This window comes from Spea bombifrons, chromosome 11 (assembly GCF_027358695.1).
Source record: "Spea bombifrons isolate aSpeBom1 chromosome 11, aSpeBom1.2.pri, whole genome shotgun sequence".
NCBI lineage: Eukaryota > Metazoa > Chordata > Amphibia > Anura > Pelobatidae > Spea > Spea bombifrons.
This window is the reverse complement of record NC_071097.1, coordinates 12,127,091-12,152,416: the sequence shown is the minus strand read 5'-3', so window position 1 is coordinate 12,152,416 and position 25,326 is coordinate 12,127,091. Positions and strand designations below refer to the sequence as shown.

Genomic DNA, 25,326 nt, shown 5'->3' with positions numbered 1-25,326 from the left:
ACTACCAGACAAGTTTTCTGGTGATCCTCAAGAGTGTCGCGGCTTCCTGAATCAGTGTGCATTACACTTCTGGGCCCATCCTCAAACCTTCTCCTCTCATTGCAACCGAGTGACTTTTATTATAAACTTATTAAAAGGAGAAGAGCAGAACTCGCCTATTTTGGAAGATGCAGACGCCTTTATTACATCTTTTCGTGCTGTCTTTCATGCTCCTGGGAGGCGTGAAGCTGCAGAATCCAATTTAATGGAAGTCCAACAGGGAAGAAGGTCTGTGGCTCAATACGCCGTTGAATTCCGAACATTAGCATACGAGACAGACTGGAATGTCAGTGCTTTTTGATCACGCCGTGTTTACGTTTAGAAGCCAGAGGTCAGGAAAGAAAGTTCGAACGCGACCGTGAACGCGATAGAAGGCCACGTCAATTAAGGCCTTGGACGCGATATCCCACTCCTGCACCTGCTGAACCTGCTGCCGCCGTTGCTGAACCTATGGAAATAGGTCCGGTGCTCCATCTATCTGCTGAAGAGAAGCAACGCCGCAGAACTTTGGGACTATGCTTATATTGCGGTCAAAAAGGACACTTGATTTATGCTTGCCCTAGGAAACCGGGAAACGCCAGAACTTAGTAGAGGTTGGGGGTGCTTCACTAAGTACTACTGTCGCTACACCTCCTCAGTCGCAGAGACTTTTGGTTCCCATCCAGCTGCAGTGGACAGGCCACCAAGTGGCCACCCAAGCTTTCATTGACTCGGGGGCGGCTGAAAAATTTTTTCACAAATCATGGGCCTTGGAACATAGAATTCCTTTACAACCTAGGACCCAGAAAACCTCAATTGCCGCATTAGATGGTTCGCCTCTGGGAACTGGGATCGTGTCCTTTCAAACTGAGGTTATTGGTGCAGTCATCGGAATACTTCATTCGGAAGAAATACAATTTAATGTACTATCCAGTCCTCATCTCCCGGTCATTCTAGGAATGTCATGGCTCCGACAACATAATCCCAGCATAGACTGGAGAGAGGGACAGATTCTGGCTTGGAGTAAAGAATGTTTAAAGAACTGTTGCAGCCCTCCTACCAAGTTGAGTTTAATGCTCGAAGTACCGGCTCAGGGCGAAGAAGAATACGAGGTACAGACCATCCTAGACTCTAGAAAGAAACAAGAGAGGCTCCAGTATTTTATTAGATGGAAGGGATACGGTCCTGAGGAGAGTTCTTGGGTTCTTGCTTCGGATGTCCATGCTCCAGCGAAGCCAGCCTCCGATCGCCAGGATGGCTCTTGTAGACAGGGGGGTACTGTTACCTCGCCGGCGGATCCGCAGTGTCCTCGTGCGGGGGAGCCGAGACGCAGCTCGCGCAGGCAGCTCCCGGCTCGTCTCGCTCGCGGGAAACGCGGCGAGGTCTGCCCTGCTGCGGGACGCGCCCCCGTGTGGATCGAGTGATCTAGACGGGACGCGCGCTGAGACGCCGAGGATCCACAGCCTGAACCACCGTTAGTGACAATAGGTCAGAAACAGCCAGTGTCAACAGAGTGTATATCTAATCTCAGGGTAACAGGAGCATGATCAGAGATCTGTATCGTTAACACCTCCCCTCAAGACATGAGACAACAACCCCGGTGAGATAAGGAAATAATCAATACGAGAAGGGGAACCATGTACTCCAGACACAAAGGTATACTCCCTCCCCAGGGGATTCAACACCCTCCAAGGATCCAACAGTTCAAAATGGGCTTTAAAAAGCTCAATTCCACACCCAGGTCGGGCAGCAGGGGATCGGTCAGGGCCCTGTCTATCCAGGACCTGGTCCTGCACCATGTTAAATTCACCACCCACAACTAATCTGGCCCCAGAAAAATCTGCCAGGGTCTCCAGAAGATTACTATAAAAAGTAGCATTAGCAGCATTGGGTGCATATATGTTCACTTATACAGAGCGTCAGTCAAAAATAGAAATGTCTAACACAATAAATCGACCCTCAGGATCCAATATAGTAAAATGAATGTCATAACGCAATGAGTTATGCAACACATTCAGCGATCCATGACCTCAAAATGTTATTGTCGGAGTGTCGCCAGTAAGTCTAATTAATCGGTTAAATATTAACGAGAAAAATGACATAGTACTTGGCATTTATTATTTAATTTTTCAAATATGTGTTTGGTAGTGTATGTTTTGTAGTGTACATCTGCTAGGCTTTATAAATGTTTAAATGTACCCAGCTGGTTTTCCATTGGTAGTTAATTTGTAAATTTTGTAAAACCCTACATATAGTAAATTCTCGGCTACAGTTGAAGTTTAAATACTGTACACCATTTCTAAAGTGGATCTTCCTTGCAGAGGTGCTTAAAGAACAACTGTAGTAAGGAATAAAATGTTTCCTTTAAATCATTTAAACCCTAATAACACCAGAGCTGCTGTAAAATTTTAATGCAAGGATATAAGAAATTTGGTTCCAAACACTCTCCATACAGCCTGCTGTACGCATCCATATTGAGTAATATTTTGGTCAGATCTGTCCCAAGATGCACGTCCCCGTTTGTATGTGATGTTTGACAACAAAACACTTGCCGCTGTACCTACATGTATAGTTAGTTTTAGAAGTGTGATAAAAAACGTAGGATTTGATCCAACTTTTACCACTAAGTCAAAACACTCACCATTGTGGTGGGAGTCCTAAATTTATTAGTAGATGTTTGATCAGCTTTTTAGAATTTGATAACTGAGAATAATGTAGAAAAATAACCACTGAACAATTAAACACCAGCCATTGATTTTTCTGTATTGGTCTGTATTGAGTTTAATTTAAAATGGTTTAACAATGGAGCACAAATCAAAAATAGTATCCAGGGACCAACATTTTTGTAGCTTTCATACTGCAAACATTGTATTCACCACTGCAAATAAAACAGTTAAATCCAATGAGCTGTCCAGGATTCAATGATCACCCTAGTAGGTTGACTTTACCAATCAGCGAATATACATGTAAAAAATTTAGATGGGTTCAACATTCAGTAACAGAGTTAAATGCTTTATGAAGGAGTCACCGATGTATAATGTATCCTCGGAGCTTGGTCTCATTTATGATATTTGAAGAGCTTCCACGAGTTGCTTTATGAAAATTTGCTATAACTTGCCATTTGGTAAATTTACCCCTTTAGAGCTTAAACAGGGATACCATCAAAACCTGCACAGTTAGAGACCATATAGTCCTGGTTTTACGATTATTGCTATGAAGTACTTGCAGTTTTTCACTTGATCAGTGTTCCATAACACAATTTACAGAAGCAACTGAAATTTGAGGGTAGATAGGTTCAAGTTGCCTTTATTCAGGGGATTTCCTTTCAGGTTCACCAAACGTAGAGAAGGCATAGAACTTAACTTCTCAACAGGAACATCTATGGAAAAAAACATGAAATGTATAACATGGCAAAATCATTATAAACATTATAACAATAATATAATAATTTAGCATCTCGATGCATGTGGTTCACTGCTACAGATAATCCTTTAATTGGTTGGTTCTTTAATTTTATGTTATGTCCAACTATAAGGATTTCTGTAAAAAATGACAGTCACATAATATAGTAATGTGATTTGTGTTATTTCAGGCAGACAATGCAACAAAAGAAGAGCCTGACATTATTTCAGGAAATTAATACATAGCTGCCAACTAGGCACCAGGATGGTGCTGACAACCAGCAAATAACACACATATTTCACATTTACTGGGACTGCAACAGTGCATGTCACCCTAAGTATGAAAGTACACAAGACCCTAAAGTAAATTAGTTGTTAAATGAGCATTGCATCCCTACTGTAAATCCTGCTTAACTATGACTCCGGGTATGTAGATTATTTTTAATACCACAATGCTGAGGAACCAATTTTAGCCCCTTGTTTGATGCTGCAGTCTCAGCCCATGTTTGACTTTGTTTGTGACTTTTCTTTGGCTATATCCCTTGAGTGTTACCCTTAAGTCCTGTTCCTTGTCCAAAGCATACTACTTCTTCCCTTCTAAGTTTCAATTGTGTGGTAGGCGGCAATATCCCCCAGACCTAGCTGAGCTCCCAATCACTAGATGTCCCTGTCCTAAGGTCTGTCTAGAAACTACCATTAAAGAGAGATGACAAAAAGTAGGACTATATATTTATATATATATACATACACACACATATATATATATACACACAGTATCTCACAAAAGTGAGTACACCCCTCACATTTTTGTAAATATTTTATTATATCTTTTCATGTGACAACACTGAAGAAATGACACTCGGCTACAATGTAAAGTAGTGAGTGTACAGCCTTTATATTTCTGTAAAAAAGAAGTCATCTGAAATAAAAAGGTGCGATACTTTAGTGCCACAGCCAATATGCAGAATTAATTGCCCCCACATCTGCTATTGCTAGCACCCTAGGCTGCCTAATGTCACTGGAAACAACAGGGAACCATTACACACTGATTCCTGAAAAATAGTTTATTCAAATAAATATACATACAGCCTTCTATGTCAGTTCTTTGGTTCAATTTGTCCATTTGTATTTGAAGTTTTACTTTACTGTAAGGTTGTTATATAAGCGGAACCACTTGCCACCACAAGTGGCTGAAGCTAACACAGTGAGGGAATATAAACATGCATTGCACATGCATTAAGCTAGCCTAAATTTAAGACAAGACCTAGGAAAGGTTTGAGCCTTTACAGCAAGAAAAATGGGCTCTTATCTGCCATCAAACGTTAAACAAGGGTCCAAGTTATATAATATGTTTAGATTGGAGGAAAAATGAGAGGGGTTAGATGTGACAGAAAAATGTAAATATATAAAGGCTTGTAACAAAGTACAGAAAGGAAAGTTTATTTCAGATGAGGAAATGAGCATCCCATCGGAAGTGGTAGTGACTAAAACATTGAGGGAATTTAAACATTCATGTATACAAGCGAAAGCTCAAGTCTTCTCATGAATTATAATCAAGTATTTTGTAAGGCGTTAATAAAAAATGGTTAATGGTTTTAATGAGATTGGTGGAGAAGAACTTGAATCGCCTGCATAGAGCTCTGACCTTAACCTCTGACTGAACTAGTCTGGAATGAGTGTTGATTGATGAGTGTTGATTGCAAGCCAGACCTTCTCATCAAACATCAGTGCAAAATTGCACTTTTGGCTGAATGGTCACAAATTCCCACAGACACACTCCAAAATTTTTGTGAAACAACTCCATATTAACGTCCATCAGGGCCAACGTGGGGCAAAAAGGGCAGCTGCACCAGGTCCAGTTATTCCTGAGTACCCAAAGAAGCGGCCCCTTGAGAGTGCTGAAGAGGGAGCAGACTTCCTCAAAAGGGAGGAGCTCCCTCTTCATCTACCATTATACTACAGGGAGGACACACAATTCAGAAACCTGGAAGCCAGGTACAAACAGGGCCACAGGCAGTGTCGAGAGACCAGAAAGGATCCTGAAGACATGGGAAGCACAAAGTGGTGTCATACTGGAAAGAACAAAATAAGAGACAAGACCATCAGGAGAGACGAAAGCAAGCACGTGCCAGCAATTGGAAAATCAGGAAAACAGCAGAATACACCAACCATGGGTGACCCAGAAGAGGAAGTCCAGGTTTAAATAGGGAAAGGTGGAGGTGTGTCCTGCATTAAGAGGTCACCTGAGGTCACCCCTGTTTGCCATGTGGTCGGCCACACGGTGAAGACGCCGACGGGTAGCGGTGGTACTCACTGCCCGGGAACGCGTCTGAGGAGGAAGCGTTGCGGGACCGGCCACAGAGCGGGACTGGAGAGGCAGGTAAGTCCTTACATGACCTATCCCTGCAATTTATGATTTCCATTAATTATTTATTAGATCTGTACCTTCAAACAGAGTGGTTTTTCAGTTGATCTATACCTACAAGTTTGTGTTGTGTTATTCAGTTGCTCTATAGCTGTAATGCTGTGTTTCTATGTGTTATTTATTTGATCTATACCTGAAGAAAAAAAGAGATGTGGCAGAGTGAAATGTAGCTGCTGTGGCTTTTCCCCAAGTGGACTCTTCATAAGTGGACAGATATGAAGACCAGGATGGGTGTCTGGATAGTCCAGTGTAACTCTTGTTTTCATCTGACTACTCACCTGGCAATCTGTATTAATCTCATCCTTTTCCCTCTCTTACAGGTATGGTTATTTCATAACTTCTGATCCATCCCTGAACCCCTCATCTTCTGTTGTAACACCCCTGTTTATCACCTGGTATGGTTATTTCATAACTTCTGATCCACCCCTGAACCCCTCATCTTCTGCTGTAGCACCCCTGTTTTTCACCTGGTATGGTTATTTCATAACTTCTGATCCACACCTGAACCCCTCATCTTCTGCTGTAACACCCCTGTTTTTCACCTGGTATGTCTTTTTCCGGCCTGTCTCCATACCCTACTGCTATCAAAGGGTTAAATTTGGTGGCCTCTAGTCCAGCCTAATTGCAATTTGTTAGCCAAGGTGTGAACCATCTGCCTCCTGTATGCAATCACCTTATCTGACCACTTGTGAGGCAGCTCTATATATATCTAGACCCCACTTGGAAATGTAGCTGCTGTGGCCTTTCCCCAAGGGGACTCTTCATAAGTGGACAGATAAGAGTTACACTGGAGTTAAACGGGAGGGACACGACAAACGACATACCGAGCACATTGCAAAAAGCAGGTAACCCACATAGGCGCTTGCTTGCTGCACTCCTTCCCTACTATGAACCCATACATGTTTCTATGTCTTCTACCTACAAATCGCACAATCGCTGTAGCCTCTACACCCCTTGACAAATCCTCTACAGCCCTCATAACTCCATCCCATCTATCACCCCACCCTAGCTCATATTCCTTTCTGTTTTCCTCATACCCCAACACCACTAAACACTCACAAGTAAAGGCATCCAATGCCCACAAATCACATTGCCATTTGCTTTCTGTCTGTATTCTACTCCTTCTGTGCTCAGGTGACATTGAACGTAACCCTGGCCCCACTATCCCCACCTTCTTCCGTCCCCACACCTGCCGATTTAACACAAACTACCGCAATCCCTCCAATTTCAAACCAGTCCACTGCAACCCCGGCATCCCTTTCCCCTGTGCCCTCTGGAATGCACGCTCTGTTTGCAATAAACTAACTGCTGTCCATGACCTTTTCATCTCTAACCACCTTAGCCTTCTTGCACTCACTGAAACGTGGTTGATGCCCTCGGACACTACCTCTCACTTACTGCTGCTCTCACTTACGGTGGCCTTCACTTCAGCCACACTCCCAGACCTGGAGACAAACAGGGATTGGTATTCTCCTCTCTCCTCGCTGCACCTTTCAATGTCTACCACCAATTCCCTCTCTGTCTTTCTCATCTTTCGAAGTACACTCAGTCCGCTTTTTCTCCCCGACTGCTCTTCGCGTTGCAGTGACTTTGCTGCTTGGCTTTCCCACTTTCTTTCCTCCACCATCCCTACACTAATCCTAGGGGACTTCAATATATCTACTGATGACCCTTCCTCAATTGCTGCTTCTAAACTACTTTCACTCTCCTCCTCCCTCGGACTCTCACAATGGACTAACTCCCCAACCCACCGTGGCATCAAATCGATCTTGTGTTCTCCCACCTTTGTTCCACATCTCAGTTCTCCAATTCTCCCATCTGCCTATCTGATCACAGCTTGCTTACATTTAATCTCGACATACCACACACACCCTCCCTACCCAAGAAACCACCACAAACCTACCATAACATCAGCAACCTCAACACTCCACAGCTTTCAGATACACTACGGCCACTCCTCTCAAGTATATCCTCCACCTCCTGTCCTGACACAGCTACAGCTCAGTATAACCATACACTAGCCTCATCCCTAGATATGGTTGTCCCTGTAACTGTACGCAATCCCCCACACCGTCCACCTCAGCCATGACACTCCAAACAGACACGCCTCCTTCAAAGGTGTTCACGTACCGCTGAGCACCTGTGGAGGAAATCTCATTCACCTACAAATTCACGCTCCGCGCCTATACATCGGCCCTCCATCTCTCTAAACAAACATATTTCATTTAATTAACCACCTCTCTTTCCCATAACCCTAAATGTCTATTCTCCACATTTAACATCCTTCTCAGACCCACAGCACCTCCCTTGCCCTCCAACTTCTCTGCCCAAGAGCTTGTCACCTACTTCAAAAACAAAACTGACATCATCAGGGCCAACATCCCCCCCCATAGTGTCAATCATTTGGTGCCTCAACCTCCCATCCTCACCTGCTTCAGCTCAGTTACACCACTCGACGATTTCAAGGTCCTGTCGTCTTCCCACCTCACCACCTGTCCCCTCGACCCTGCACCTTCACATCTCCTGCCACTCCTCTCTAGCGTCCTTACCCCAAGCCTAACCCGCATCTTTAATCTCTCCTTATCCTCTGATGTATTCCCATCCTCATTCAAACATGCCATCATCTCCCCCATCCTAAAAAAATGTTCACTTGATCCCACATCCCCATCAAACTACCATCCAGTTTCACTTCTCCCGCTAGCTTCCAAACTGCCGGAACGATTAACCTACAATCAACTGACAAACGTTCTCTCGTCAAACTCTCTACTTGAGCCTCTACAATCTGGTTGAAAATTATTTTTCCCAAAATATCACATAAAACAGCTTATTTCTGGCAACATGATATAACAAGCTAGTATAGACAGATTGCTCCTGTTTTTAGAGCATCATAGCATAATAATGTACTATTGGGTGTGAGGAGGTGGCCCAAAGGAATGGAATCACATCATGAAAACAGAGGCTGAAGTGGAACTATATAGCTCCATACTAGCTTAGATCATAATGTATGTGGGAAATTACATGTGGGAGGGTTGCTGAAAAAAAAGCCAGTGTACCATATTAAAGTATGTCTCTGTGTCGAAAGACACAAGAAGGCATGGTATTTTTGATTGAAAGGACTCTCAAATTACATTTATAAACTTCCGGTTATTGTCTACTGGTTGTCTGACAGTACGAAATGCCACTTGACCTGGGTATTATCAAAAAGGTAGGAAGGTGCTGATTGTATTGTATATTGATAAGATTTTTTCATCAATGTTAACATCATAGTTGAGAAGAGATGTAGGTCTGAGGTTTGGGCATTGATTGTGAGAGTTTCCCAGTTTAGGGGTGGTAATCATGTGAGCTTTTACATTTTTTCAGGAACAGGAGATGATGGTTAAGTACAGGTCAGAACTGGTTATACTATCAGGACATGAGCTGTCCCACCCCCTTTTCAACCTCTGAGTTCAATTAGGCAATTCTAGTATGCTATTGATTTAATTAGATTGCATTGGCAAGTGGTGCAATTCCAAATGTCCTGCAGGGTAGGATTGTAAACAAACCGATCTGTTCGCAAATTGTAAAGGCTTTAAGCTTCAAAAGGAGACAATCTTTTGTGACATTATATTGTTCCTTTAAATGAGAGACACAGCTATTGAGTCTGCCCTGTGTTACTGCCTTATTGGCATTTGTTGGAGATACAAATAATATTGCATTCAATATCACTAATGCTATAAGAGTATTGGCTCATGAAATTATTGGTTGGTGTAGATGTTCAAAGTCCCCAATGGTAATGCCTTTTTATTGCATTTACAATTTGTTTGGATTAAGGAGATTTTATGGGACAGTTCCAAAGACAGAAGTCTTAAATAGAGGCTATCCTCTGAAAGCAAGGACATTTAGTCACCCAATGGTGACTCAACCATGTCACAACTTGATTTATTTTACACTTGATCACAGGCTAATTTAGGGGGCTACACAGGTATGAACATATTTTGCTTGTGTAGTACATTGCAGGGGTTTCCAACTGTCAGGAGCCAAGAGGTTTTAACCACCAACCCCAACCAAGTTCAGCTAACCGTTACACCACCAGGCAAGGACAAATAAGGGCCTATAAATACCTGGGCATGCTCCTTGCTTAGCGTTAAAGCATTGTGTTCATGGCCCTGTTTATATTCTGCGGAGTGCCATAGTTTGGATTATCTTGATTCTGACCTTTGGTGTGGACTTTGACATTAGGCCTAGTTTGCCCCTTTGCATTGCGATTGATTCAGATCTTCTGAACTTTGATGTGTTTGCATGGACTTTTGACTCCCGTTTGCCCTTTTTTTTTTTTGGTACCATGCTATTGTTCCCTGGTCTGCTCATACCTGGGAAGTTCTCGGCTCCGGCTACCCGAAGCATTCCCTTGCGCGACGCGGTCAGGACTGCACTGACGTTGGTGCACCCACCAACGTCAGTGCAGTCCTGACCGCGTCGCGCAAGGGAATGCTTCGGGTAGCCGGGGCTGACGGCAGCGGGAAACATCCCCATTTAAAAGTTAAAATGGGCGGGGAGCGGGGCGTGTCAAGAACCCACTCCCGTGACCCGGAGGATTCGGGTCTTGACCCGGAGGATTCGGGTCTTGACCCGGAGGATTCGGGTCTTGACCCGGAGGATTCGGGTCTTGACCCGGAGGATTCGGGTCTTGACCCGGAGGATTCGGGTCTTGACCCGGAGGATTCGGGTCTTGACCCGGAGGATTCGGGTCTTGACCCGGAGGATTCGGGTCTTGACCCGGAGAACCGGAGGAGCAGCGCTCACCCAGCAATCTCCGGGTCAGACCCGGAGATTTCCCAGGTATGCTGATGCTACAGACCGCCTTCTTTTCGTGCTACAGTGCTGTCTGTTTGTGTTACATATATTTTATTGTGTTCTGCCTGTACTTGCCTACTCTACGGACCTTTGCTGTGAGCATGTTCTTAGACTTAGAAATGCCCAATGAATGTCCCAGTGATTAAGGTCACCGAAAGGAAAAAATAAATATTTTTTCTATGATATTACTGGTCCTATATCAAAATTGTGGGAAAGATGTTTAAAGGAAATCAGCACTGAAGTGTAGCTTTCCAATCCCATATGTTTAGGAGTCCCCTTCTTCATACATATATGCTGTTTTGGTACTAAATAGCTATATCTCAGAACGCATGCAGTCAATCTATGTAACAGATGCAAAATGACAAAAAACTAGGGACATTTTAATGGGCAGAGAAACTAAGTAAGTGATTTGGTTACACCCACTGAAGAGCACAAGGCGGACTGGGGCTTAAAATAGGCCTGTGCATTTTAAAGTACAGCAGTCCACTGTACCATCAATAAAATACATATATATATATATATATATATATATTTACACAGTCACATGAAAAAGAAAATACACCCTCTTTAAATTCTATTGTTTTAACAATCACCTGTTATTATTATTTATTGTTTTATATAGCTCCATCAAGAGCCTTAGTGGCATGCTGTGTTAGGAAGGGACGGATGCGAGCAATGTTTTTAAGATGGAGGGGGCAGTTTTTATAGACAGACTGAATGTGGGGGGTGAACGAAAGGTAGGAGTCAAGGGTGGCACCAAGGCAGTGGGCATGAGGAGACGGGGAGATAATAGCACCATTAACATTGAGGGAAACCGATGGGGGGAATCTTAGCGTTGGAGGGAGGGAAAATGAAAAGTTTGATTTTGGAGAGGTTTCAGGAAATGTGCAGACATCCAGGTAGAGACAGAGGCGAGACAGTTAGTTACACAATCTAAGACAGAGGGAGAGAGATCAGGAGAGGATAGATAGATCTGGGTGTCATCAGCATACAGGTGGTATTGAAAGCCAAAGGATGAGATTAGTTTGCCAAGTGAGGAAGTGTAAAGATAAGAGCAGAAGGGGTCCTAGAAATGAGCCTTGGGATACCCCGACAGAGAGGGGGAGGGGAAGTTTTACTGGAGACAGAGACGCTGAAGGTACGATCAGAGAGGTAGGAAGTGAACCAGGAGAGAACAGTGTCACTCAGACCAAGAGCATGAAGGGTTTGAAGGAGAAGAGGTAAGGGCAGTCTCAGTAGAGTGTCAAGGGTGAAAACCAGACTGAAGAGGGTCAAGTAGGGAGTTGGAATCAAGAAATTTAGTTAATTGGGTATAAACAATTATTTCAAGAAGCTTAGAGGCAAGAGGAATTAGAGAGATCAGACAGTAATTGGACAGATCAGTCAGGTCAGGGGAGGGCTTTTTCAAGACTGGAGTAATGGTAGCATGCTTGAAGGAGGATGGGACGGATCCGGTAGTGAGGGAGAGGTTGAAGATGTGAGCTAGAGTAGGGACAAGAGTGGATAAAAGACTGGGTGAGATGGGGAGGGATCGGGTCAAGGGGACATGTGGCTGGACAAGAGGAAAGAAGAAAAACATGTACCTCCTCTTCAGCAGAGAATTGATAAGAATATCAGAGAATATAATGAAGGGCGACAAGGTCAGTGGGTAAGAGGGCGCATAGTCAGAGGGAGGGTTAGGGCAGGGTGATGACTATGCAGATATGTCATATCTGATAGTTTCAATGTTATTATTGAAATATGTAGCAAAGTCAGAGGCATTAAGGTTAGTGGAAGGGGTAGTAGGGATAGGTCCAAGAAGGGAATTGAGAGTTCTAAAGAGTCATTTAGGGTTATGAGAAGAGATGAGGGAGTTGAAGTAGGTTTCTTTAGCAAGGTTTGGAGCGGAGTAGTAGGAACGTAGCATAACTTAGCATAAATCTGTAGTGCAGAAAGTCAGCCATGGAATTAGACTTTCTCCAACTACACTTAGAAGTCGTGTGCCGGGGTTGATTAATATATATATACATATATATGGACTTTTTCAAAATCTTTATTGTAACTGGTGATTCCCCTGATGTTTTTTTTTTTTTTTTTTTTTACTAGTCACAATGTGATTAGGGAGCTGGGCTCCATTGACTTGCATGGTTGAATACAGGTACCGTACTGCAGGGGAGCTCGAGATAATACTAATACTTATTAGTATTTCAGTTGGAGCAACCATCCTATAAGTGGCAGCAATGTCACTCACTGATGGCAGTTGTGTTGGCTCTTCTGAACAATCACATGGTGATCTGGGTAGAGGGTTGTGTTGCTGAATGCCTCCATATATACTACCACAAAGTTTGACAAAGGCTGGCAGTAAATTTACTGCATGGAAAGTTAATTTTTTTTCACTTTATCACCATATGAAATATTTTTTTTATGGTAACATATGATGATATGATGGCAATAATGGTAAGCCTTCTTGTTCTGAAAAAAGCAATATAACTTGTGTAGGTAACACTTAATGAGAAAGAAGAACATCACAACTAAACATGAGCACTGCAGAAATGTTAAACAGCCATTGTTACAAATGTACAAAGAATAAAATCACACAATTGTCACAAAGAGGTTAAAGGAATTAAAGTCCAGGCGGGAGGTTTATTTTAAAGGATGAGAAATATAGAGTAAGAGATTTAGCTGCAATGTAAGGAAGTTTTACTTTACTGAGAGGGTGGTTGATAAAAGGAATAGCCTCCCATTAGAAGAAGTAGAGGCTAATACATTAATGGAATTTAAAACGGCAGACTAGGTGCTTATCTGCTGTCAAATCCTGTGTTTCTGTGTTATGTTTCTATGGGGTCAAATGTTTTCCTTCCTGGTATTACTGTACATTAAAAAATAAAAACACATATACTTTTGTAAGAAAAGGACAAGCGGAAAGTTTATTTTCCAGCACTTGCACAAAGATTATTCATATACTATCAACACACAATGATACACTTGAGTAAACAGGAAAGGACAATTCACATAAAGCGGGAAGACTCTCTAAACATGAAAAACTAAAAAGTGTGTGTCACAAGAAAAAAAAACTTTTACATCAAGCACTATTTGGGGGATTCTCTCCTTAATGTAGTTGTTTAAGTATTTTGGGCTAAATAGATATATGGTAAACAACTATACACACTATAATGTTTGTCTCTTTGTTCATATGGTTTCATCACACAGGCAACTACTTAATTAATAATTGAGAATTTATTTAAACAGGTGGCCTATGATGGACTTTTCCATATGTAATGTAAGAGCAGGGTTTTTTTTTATTTGAGCACAACAATAGTCATATCATTAAGCTCTTTCAGGTGAGTAACTTCATCATCAGAGTCAATGTTGTCAAGGTTAGGCTGTGACTTTTCATCTTTATAGAAACCAGGAATTTGTATACAATTTAGTCCTCTTCATACACCCCTATCCTTATGAACACAAACTGTTTCACTTGGCAAGGATCAAAACTGAGAGGCAATTGGGTTTACACTTGGTCTAAGCAATCACTTTATATCCTGTAACCCAGTACTATATACTGTGTGCATTTGTAAAGACCGGCTCAGCCTGCTAGCCCCATTGTCCATGGTATATCATACCTCCCAAACATTTCAAAATGTGAAAGAGGGACACTTTTTTTTTTTTCTAAATCTCGCGGAACTCACCGATACAAACAATTGCACTTTACAATGTCGTGCTCGCATCGCCATTTAAAACATTCTTTGTTTTTCTCAGCACAGTCATGCATACAAAAAATAACCAACACATTGAATTGAATTCCCTTGAGGCTCAGCCAGACTTCCATGATGCTGGCTGAACATCATGAGAAGTGCAGCAACAGTAAAGCTGCAGATGCTAGCTCTGAACTATAATTCCCATGATTCTCAGCCAGTCAGGTGTCCACCATAATGCTTGCTGAGCATCATTGGAAGAGTAGTCCACAGCAGCAGAGATTTTTTTTAAACTAAAAAAGGCTAATGTTAGTCTCCCTCCCAGGACCCTTACACGCTGCCTTTACACACACCTGCCCATACACACATATACACATACACTGCCCTTACACACACATATACACTAACACTGCCCTTACACATGTACACTGCCCTTACACACGCATATACATGTACACTGCCCTTACACACACACATATATACACATACACTGCCCTTACACACAGCTAAAAAATGCCTATACTGCTCTTACACACACCGACCCATACACAAGCTTGCAAACACATACATACACATACACAGCCCTTACACCCCTTTCTCCTCATCTCTTATCTCTTACCTCTTCCTCCAGCCTCCATCCTGTATCCTGCATCCTTCATCTTTCTTCCTCCAGCCTCCATCCTGCATCCTGTGGTGGGAGCACGAGGTCTGTCACTTTACTGCTCCCTCTTTACTACCTGCCGGCTATTGCTGCAGAGCGCAGGGATGACATCATATCCCCGCGCTCTGCATTATTTGCCGTTGCGTAGTGATTAGGGAGCAGTAAAGCGAGGTCTGAAGTGACAGACCTTGCGCTCCCATACCGGGTGCTTCAGGCTTTTGCACTGCATTGTAGACGGCCCTGGCGCGGCCGCTTAATTTACTCCAGCCACCCACCCCCTTTTATATTGATTTTGTAATACCAATTACACCCTCCCTTTTGTATTAAATTTTAATGGTGTCACAGAGGAATCCCCCTCCCTTAAATATGGGTCCACTTTCCTCTAACCCTTAACTATTGTTTGAAAATATTTTATTATGCCACCAATAGAATAGAATAAAGAAGACAGAGAATTTTTGCTTTAAGCAGGTGTTTCGGAGGGCCTTTGCAAACTTAGTTAAGAACTTGATTTCTCTGTTATCAGTAGTTATTTCTCTGATTTCTCTCGAGCCACAAGCACCTCCACACTACATCAATATCGCTTCCTTTTTTACTTTCATCTCCCCTTCTCTATCCCAGGTACTTTTCACCTTCACCTCCTTTCTTCCCACACCTCCCCCCACTCTCAGCATTCTCTCTGCTCACACAAGTCCTATCTTACCGTTTAGCAGCTGGGGATATCTCCCCAAATCCTATGCTTCCCTTGTTGCTTCCTCCCTATTCTTTGCCAGTTAACGTTCCTCTCTGTAATGCATGTTCTGTGTGAAACAAACTCGTTCCCTGTACCTAAAAACTGTCTAAGGTACAGACCTTACAATTGGCACAATGCAGTTAGGCAAGTAATGTTCTCCTGGAATCGGCCTAGCAGAGAAGTGTGATTAGTCACTCCACAGAACATGGAGCCCAGTGGTGGCATGCGTTATACCACTTGATCTGCCACTTGGCATTGTACTTGGTGATCCGAGGCTTGCATGCAGCTTCTCAGCCATGGAAGATCAATCCACAAAGCTCCCGCCTCACAGTGTGAGATGTTAATGAGATGGGGGCCATCATAGAGCAGTGGGAGAGGCAACGTTAATCTCTTTTAACGTTGCCTCTCCCACTGCTCTATGATGGCCCCCATCTCATTCACACTTCCAGACATGATGACAAAAAAAGGTTGCGGTATAGGCTTCCTACTCTCACCAACTTGTACTTTTCAACATATTCACTCTGCTCCATCACATCTTTCTCCTGATTTGAGGTCCATGCTATCTAATTAATCTCATCTCTTTACGTCTTGCTGTTTTATACCACACCCCTGGCCCTGCTAACATCTTTCTTGACCATTTCTTCTCATGGCTTCCCATCTTCCTCTTCTCTGATGTGCCTTCTGTCATCCTTGGAGACTTCAACATCCCAGTTGCCACAATCCTAAAGCTTTAAAATTTGTTTCCACTGCCTCTTCTTTTGATCTCACGCGACATATTAACTCCCCTACTCATGATGACTATCATACCTTGGACCTTATTTTTCCTAGCATGTGCTCTCTCACTAACTTCTCCTTTACCCCACTCTGACCACCACTTCCTATCTTGCTCTTTTACCTTGCCTCCTAACCCTTCCCTTGCCTTTAAAAATTCTCAACTGAGTTCCTGCCTCTCCTCTCTCCTATCTCAACCATGTCATGCCCTAACGCTACTTCTCTATAACTCCACCCTCACATCTGCTCCTGAGGATGTATCCCTAACTACTACTTGTTCCTTACAACCTGCATGTTTCCAACTCGGGCACACAACTGTAACCTTCGACGGTGTTCCCGCACTGCTGAATGTCTTTGGTGGAAGTCTCATTTCATGCCTGTCTTTTTATGAATTAATGCTACATTCCTACTACTTTGCTCTCCCCCTTGATATGAAAACCTACTTTACTTCCTTCATCTTCTCCCTGTCTCTTAACCTTAAATGCCTCATCAGTACTTTTAATCACATTCTTCAACTTATCACAACTTTTTCTTCCACTAACCTTAATGCCTCTGACTTTGTCACATGCATCAATAATACAATCAAAACTATTAGATATGAAATATCTGCCATCACCTTCCCTCTGACTAAGAACCCTCCCTCCTCAGTGTGGCACTTTTACTTATTGTGTAATATACCCTTACTCCCTCTAGATTGTAGCAAATTAGTTCCAATATTTGGCCGGCATTGCCGCTGTTCCTAGCCACCGCACATTCAATGGATTTGCACCTAGGTCCTGATCAGACACACGGAGCATTTCTGGCCATGTAGAGCCCCCCCGGCAAGTCCATGGACGTCTGGTTAGGGCAGACCAGACAGGGTTTTCCGGTCACCCTGTGTCTCCAATGAGCACAGGGTGACAGACATAAATCCCTCATTGCCCCCTCCCAAACTCAAACCTACCCCCATGTGTCCTCAATCTCATGGGGTTACCGTGACATACATACCGTAGTATACACATACTAACAGACACATGAACTAACATACTTACACACACAGTAACATACTAAAATACTAACATAGACATGAACTAGCATACTTACACACATGCTAGCATATTTACAGGGTACAGTTGGTATCCCTCTAGTCACAAGAGAGCAAAGAGGACCATCATAGCCTCTATGCTTTATGGCCTGTCCTATGGTACATCCTAACTTGAGAGAATTACAATGTTTAGCTCTCTTGTGCCATTACAAAGAGAAAATTATCATTATATCAGTATGATGCTGTTTATACAAATGGAGACATATTACCTGCTAAAAATGGCTCGGGAAGGTCCATGGTATATGTTTGGCCTAACAAGCATAATAGTAGAAAAGAGATATTTACTGTAGGCAGAAATATTGGTAGCTCCTAATATCATTGGTGGAGTAGTACTGCCATCCATGCAATAAAGATAATCTCCTAGATTTCCTCTCAGGTCATGTGATGTTGGCATATGATGTGATGATGACCACTCCTCTTAATACAGGCATGTCCAAAGTCTGGCCCGCGGGCCAATTGCGGCCCGCGTTCCGGACTGATACGGCCCCCCAAGTGAGCCACGGGACTTGGCGTCATCAGCCGGCGCAGGGAGAAGGAAAGCGCGAGATTTGGGATTTCTTTCTCCCTGCGCCGGCACACACAGCCACAAGAGCATCTGATGAAGAAATTGTGTAGGGGAGGGTTAGATTTCAACCCTCGTCTACAGTAACTTTAAACAGGGTTCATGTTTGACTGTAGACGAGGGTTGAAATCTAACCCTCCCCTACACAATTTCTTCATCAGATGCCCTTGTGGCTGTGTGTGCCGGCGCAGGGAGAAGGAAAGCCCAAATCTTGCAATCTCGGACGTCGTTAGATTTGGGCTTTCCTTCTCCCTGCGCCGGCACACACAGCCACAAGGGCATCTGATAAAGAAATTGTAGGCAGTGGCGGAACTACCGGGGTCGCGACTGGCGGCGGCGGCAGCAGCGGCGGCGGCGGCAGCAGCAGCGGCGGCGACGAGCAGAGGAGTCCTGGATTTCTGTCAGTCAGGGGGGCCCAAGAGGTGCCGAGCGGTCGTTTTCAGCAACCGCTCGACACCCCTTGGGCCCCCTTGACTGGCAGAACTCCAGGACTCCTCTGCTCGTCGCCGCCGCCGCTGCTGCTGCCGCCTGCCTCTGCGCTGCCCAGAGTGCAGTGTTGGAAGCGTGAGGCGTTTGTCTCGGGTGCCGGCGCTTCACGAGCGCCGGCATATAAAGTCAGCTGTGAAGCGCCGGCACTCAGCTGTGAAGCGCCGGCAGCGTTGACGGTAAGTGACCTAGGGAGGGAGTGTGCAGATCGTGAGAAGTGGGGTAGGGAGGGAGAGGGTAGATCGTTAAGAGGGGGGAAGGGAGGGAGAGGGGAAATCGTGAGAAGGGTAGGGAGGGAGAGGGGAAATCGTGAGAAGGGTAGGGAGGGAGAGGGGAGATTGTGAGAAGGGGGTAGGGAGGGAGAGGGGAGATTGTGAGAAGGAGGGATAGGGAGGAAGAGGGGAGATTGTGAGAAGGAGGGGTAGGGAGGAAGAGGGGAGATTGTGAGAAGGAGGGGTAGGGAGGAAGAGGGGAAATTGTGAGAAGGGGGTAGGGAGGGAGAGGGGGGATTGTGAGAAGGGGGTTAGGGAGGGAGAGGGGAGATTGTGAGAAGGGGGGTAGGGAGGGGAGATAGTGAGAAAGGGATAGATGTGGTATGCCGTTTTCAATAAACTTTGCATAAAATAGTTAATTTGTATTTAATTTTAATGGTTCAGAAAATGTCAGGCAAAATGGTCGGCCCTCGCACATGTTCACTTCGTCAAATCTGGCACTCTTCGAAAAAAGTTTGGACATGCCTGTCTTAATACATATACCTCTTGACATAATGTGTAAAACAGATCAATGATTTAAAAATACAGTGAAACCTCACATTCTGTATATAAATGACACTTTCTTTCTAACCTGCGGTGCTATATGCCAGTAAAATAACATATAATAATAAAAAAGATCTGAATAAATAATCATCCATTACAATGTGCTTTTGTCTAGCAAAAGTTCATCAGATTCTCAGTGGGTTCTCTAACCTTTTTGACTCTTATAAGTGGCATTTTCACAATGATGTGAATATGATGAATCATATACTAATTGCTAAATTTAACTTGCTGACAGCCTAAGACATCACACCATGTGCTCACGAGCAGTATAACAATATGGAACAGATTACTAAAGAACATTTAAGGTTAATTCAATTAGTGAGTTAACTGTGTAAACACATTATGTTCGGATTGTAAGAAGAATACAATACAACTTGTATGTCAAACTACATGCTCAATGACTGTGTTAATGTTTGATTTACATGGTGCCAAATGGTCATACCATACACATGCCATTGAACACTTCACATATGCCTTCCAACAGTCAATCAGTCAGTCAGTTACCATAAAAGTAATAATGCTACATTTTTTCGATTACAAGACAAGCCCGGTTATAAGCTGACCTCCCCAAAATGTGAATATTAAATTAGAAAAAAAGAAAAAGCCTGAATATAAGACCCTATAATAAAAAAGGTTTTATTAGTAAATATGTAAACTATTTTTTTAACCCCTTATTGACAAAGCCCCTACATGTACGGGCTCAGAATGCATTGTTTTCAATGGGTTTAGGGACAACCCATTGTCCTTAAGGGGTTAATATTTAATAAAAACTATGATGTTTTTTTTCCCTTTTATTTGCCAACCTGGCCCCAGTTATGCACATCTGCCCCACAGCCGGCTACTCTGCTACTTAAAACCCCCTATGTGCTACTCTGCCTCGCTGATATGCCTTATACCCCCCTATTTACCACTCTGCCCCCAGATATGCCTTATTCCCCCTTTTTCATAATCTGCCCTCCTGTGCCTTATACCCCCTATATGCCCCCTGACTTACCGATGCATCCCTAGACTTGGGTTGGCCGCCCATGCTCCAGACTTCCTGGTGTCAAGTGGGGGCAGCCAGTGGGGCATCTGCACGATGCGCGTAGACAACCTCCGCTGCTACCAGGGACCTCTGCCGGGCTTGTTTCACTGAGCACCGGAAGGTCACGTCGGTGCTCCGTCATAGAAGCCTCGGCGGAAGTGTCGAGTAGCAGCGTAGGTTGTCTGCGCACATCGCACAGACGTACTGGCTGCCAGAGAGGAGGATCCGGGTCCCCTGCAGTGCTGTGGGGGGATCTGGATCATAGTCTTGTAGTCACACCTCTTCAGGGCTGATTATAAGACGACCTTGAATATACGACGAGGGGTATTTTGCTCGTCTTATAATCAAATGCGGTAAATACAGACATAAAAAGATACTCATTGTTCTTGAATGTTATTGACATTTTTCATGAGCTGGCTAAGAGTATCCAATTGTTTATAACTGAGAATGTTATGAAAGAATAACTTTTTTTTATTCCAGTATTCACTACTGTTGACCTGTACAAAATGAATATATATATTTAAAAACACAAACTAACTGGAGTATAGTTTTTTTATTTTAAAGTTTTCACACTGGGTAGCTACTGGCTGGACACACATGGCATTATGAAACGGTTTTACACAATAGAGGTTTATCAATCACCATGTGGGCACTATATAAAAATAATTATTACTAATAATTAAAATGAAAGCTAGAAGGTTTGTGCATTTATACAACTGACCTTACAATTGGCACAATGCAGTTAGGCAAGTAATGTTCTCCTGGAATCGGCCTAACAGAGAAGTGTGATTAGTCACTCCACAGAACATGGAGCCCAGTGGTGGCGTGCGTTATACCACTTGATCTGCCACTTGGCACTGTACTTGGTGATCCGAGGCTTGCATGCAGCTTCTCAGCCATGGAAGATCAATCCACAAAGCTCCCGCCTCACAGTGTGAGATATTAATGTCAGTGGAAGGTTTGAACTCACCAGAGCTTTAGGGACTTTTATGCACCATGCGCCTCAGCACTCGGTGCCTTTATGTGGTCTTTCATGGCTGAGTTCCTGCTGTAACTAAATACTTCCGCTTTCTACTAATACAATTTACAGTTGACTGTGGAATATCTAGCAAGGATGAAATTTCACAAACTTATTCCAAAGGTGGCATCCTATCACAGTACCACGCTTAAGTTATTGTAAATGCATGCCTATGTATGCTTGATTTTATACACCCGTGGCAATGGGTCTGATTGAAACACCTGAATTCAATAATTAAGGTGTGTGTACCAATGCCTTATACTGTCATTATTTCCTTCAGATTAAAAAAAATATACAAATGTATTACATTATGAATGTATTTGCTTATATTTATGTTAATTAAAAACATTTTGTAGTACATACACTTTGATTTTAGTGTACTTCTACTTTAATGACCTTTATTTCATTTTTATCAAACATAAAAGCCATGTTGCCATTTTCCCTTCAGTGTTCCATTTTTCAGAAGAACTCCAAAATTGCATAAAGTACACTTCAAATGCACTTTATGTACTTGCATAAAATACTACATATACTATATTTTAGCAAGCTGAGTAAGAAAGTATTTAACCCCTTAAGGACCAGGCTGTTTTTAATTTTTCAGGGAGTGCGAGTACCGGCTGACAGAGAGGATGATTCTCTGTCAGCCGGTGGGGGTCTGCATCGCACAGACAGCCTCCGTTACTGCCCTTCACTTACGCTGAGGCTTCTATGAAGCTGCAGTGAAAGTGCCTGTCAGCAACGGAGGTTCACAAAGCACCAGGGAGTCGGGAGAGAGGCAGAGCAGTGAATGGGAGGGGGGAGGAGTCAGAGGGGTGTATGGGAGGGGGGAGAGAGACGGAAGTGAGAGACCGGCCGACAGTGAGGGGAATCCAGGTCCCCTGCAGCGTTGAGGGGGATCTGAATTCTAGTGTTATAATCCGATCTCTGAGGTTGGATTATACAAGGAGAGGAGTTTTTCAGAGCATTTGCTCTGAAAAAAACCTATTTTTATAATCGATAAAAATCGATTCGACTAATCGATCATGAAAAACGTTGATAACGATTTTCATTATCGATTATTATTGATTTTATCGATTAGTTGTTTCAGCCCTAATAGACTATAAGAACTACCTTAGTCCCAGATTTGTTCACATGTTTCCATTAGCAGTATCTAAGCTAAGTATTAAAGCTGTTTAAGAACTCTGCCTTATGTCTGGGCATTCAGGCAAATGACATAGCCTGTCAATAAGTATATATGAAAAAACATAAAACTGCAGCAGCTCCCTTGATGCTTTCAAAGTCCATAGGAAAGAAGTAAAATATATATGAAAGAGGCCAAAATGCCGAATAGAAACAGAAAAAACATATATATATATATATATATATATATATATTCATTTGAATGAATGAATGAGTGAGTCTTTAAGGGCAGGTATGGGCAGAGGTGGCACAGATGGATTGTTTAGGGGCAGAGGTGAAACAGGCAGGTCGCTAAAGAGGCAGAGTTGGCACAGGCAGGCTGTTTGAGGGGCAAAGGTGGCACAGGAACAGGGCCACGCCTAGGTGGGTGTTCGGGGTAAACTGCACCCAGTCAGCAGGGAGCGGAGGAGAGAGAGAGGGCACTGAACTAGCGCTCATCAAAAAAAGTGTTTAGCAATCTCTTAGCTCCCTTCTCTCTCCACCACTACCTGCCGCCACCCACCTCGGCCCTGTCCATATTGCGGTGGTGGGAGCGCGAGACCTACATTTTGGCCTCCAAGGTGTTTCATGCTGAGCGCTGGAGTATGACATCATATCCTGGCACTCAGCAGTGAAGTCCACACAGCGAGGTAAATGAATTAGAAAAGGGGGTAGATAGCGAGAAAGGAGGGAGAGATAGTGAGAAAGGGTGGAGAAATAGATAGTGAGAAAGGGGGACAGGTAGATAGGTAGAAAAGGGAGTAGAGGTAGATAGACCTAGATAGAGGTAGAGAAAGGAGGTGCTAGGGCAACCTGGGTGCTGGGGAAAGCTCTGTGGATACAATCTGAGTGTTGGGGAAAGTCCTGTGGATGCAATCTGAGTGCTGTGAAAGTCCTGTGAATAGAATCTGGGTGCTGAGCAAGTCCCATGGATGAAATCTGGATGCTGGTTAAGTCTCGTGGATGGAACCTGGGTGTTCGGGTAAGTCCTATGTGTGTGCAACCTGGGTGTTGGGGCAAGTCCTATGTTTGTGCAACCTGGCTGCTGGGCAGGTCCTGTGAGTTCAACCTGAGAGCTGAGCAAGTCCTGTGTGCGCAATCTGGGTGCTGGGGCAAGTACTGTGGATGGAATCTGGGGGCCAGGGCTGGCCTTTTGGGGTGTACGACCTGTGATCTTTGTCTGCTATGTGGGTCAATAAATACTAATGTGTATTCTTCACTTGATCATGCTTTGGTAGTCTTCTCTGTGTTTAAGCCATAAACATTTAATTTGTTGATCTGTGATGAATCAATGTTCATATACTTAATTGCCCATTCTGATGGGCCAACCTTTCATAGTTTCTTCTAGCTGGTCCTTTTATATGTTTAAACTGACCGTTAAAATTGTATAATTACAATATTTGCTCGATTATAAGACAAGGTTTTAATCGAGGTTGTCTTCTAATTATCTTCTATTAGACTAAGATCCAGGTGCCCCGCAGCGCTGCAGGGGACCTGGATCCTCCTGTCTGATAACCTCAGCTGCTGCTGGCACTTACCCCGGGGTCTATCACCGAGCACCGGCGAAAGTGCCAGCAGCAGCCGAGGTTGCATATGCGCGTACCTTCCTACTGCCGGGATAGCCCGCCCACTGCATGGAAGCAGAGCCGGTTGGGGAGATTGCTCCAGAAGCAGGACCGGGACCCCGACCGCACTGTGCCGTCCCAAAGCGGATCCGGTAGACCTCTTCTATTTTCTGGAGGAGGCGGGACCTAGCGGGGTCAAACAGTGTCATGCCGCAATCCCATGGGAGCTGTAAGCGTCTGCTGGGACATCGCAGTGAGTGAAGTGCCTTAGTTGCTTGAGTACGTGTCTTGGTTTAGAAGTGTGTCTGAGTGGGTATATTAGTGTCTGGGTATGTAAGTGGGTATATTAGTTTCTGGGTGTGTAAGTGTCCCCCTATATACCACTCTGTCCCATGATATGCCTTTGAACCCCCTATATGCCACTCTATTTCTGGAGGCAGAGTGGCATATAGGGGGTTAAAAGGCATAACATGGGGCAGAGTGGCATATAGGAGGGTATAAGGCATGCCTGGGGGCAGATGTGCATAACTGGGGGCAGATGTGCATAACTGGGGGCAGGTTGGTAAATAAAAGGAAATAAAAAAAATTGTTTACATGAATTAATATTTACTAGTAAAACTTTTTTCCTATAGGGTCATCTTATAATCAGGGTTGTCTTATAATTGAGCAAATACGGTATTGAACATATGTTTTACCTACAGCTACTTGTTGTAAAATCTAGGAAAGCACCAATAGACCAGCACATACAATTAAAAAGTGACATTAATATACTGATGTGATATTGGGAGTTATGATGTACCACCATCAGTGTCTGTATCACTATATCATTTTAAGAGTTATACTGTTTGGTTGTGGTGATGGATGTGGTGGTATACCACCGTCAGGCTCAGTATATATATATTGATGGGAGTTATACTGTAACACCATCAGGCTCTGTATATATTGATGGAAGTTATGCGGAGTCTGGTATGCAGGATAATACAAGCTGTCCCAGAAGGGATTAACTAGCAGAAAGTCCAGAGAACACAGTATATATACCCTTGTAGAAATCCTTGAGACAAGTCGAGGTCAGGGTCACCAGGATAGGAGCAATATCCATTAAAC

The 25,326-nt window shown here is 43.6% G+C and overlaps 1 protein-coding gene across 1 annotated transcript in view; it reads right to left on the bottom strand.

The window, feature by feature from the left end:
* Positions 1-2,773: 2,773 nt before the first annotated feature.
* LRRC20 (leucine rich repeat containing 20) overlaps positions 2,774-25,326 on the bottom strand; it is a 141,264-nt gene continuing 118,711 nt past the window's right edge. Inside the window, exon 5 of the mRNA XM_053450153.1 lies at positions 2,774-3,397. Within this exon, the coding sequence (XP_053306128.1) occupies positions 3,279-3,397 (119 nt within the window). The 3' untranslated portion in view covers positions 2,774-3,278. The remainder of the gene's footprint in view (positions 3,398-25,326) is intronic.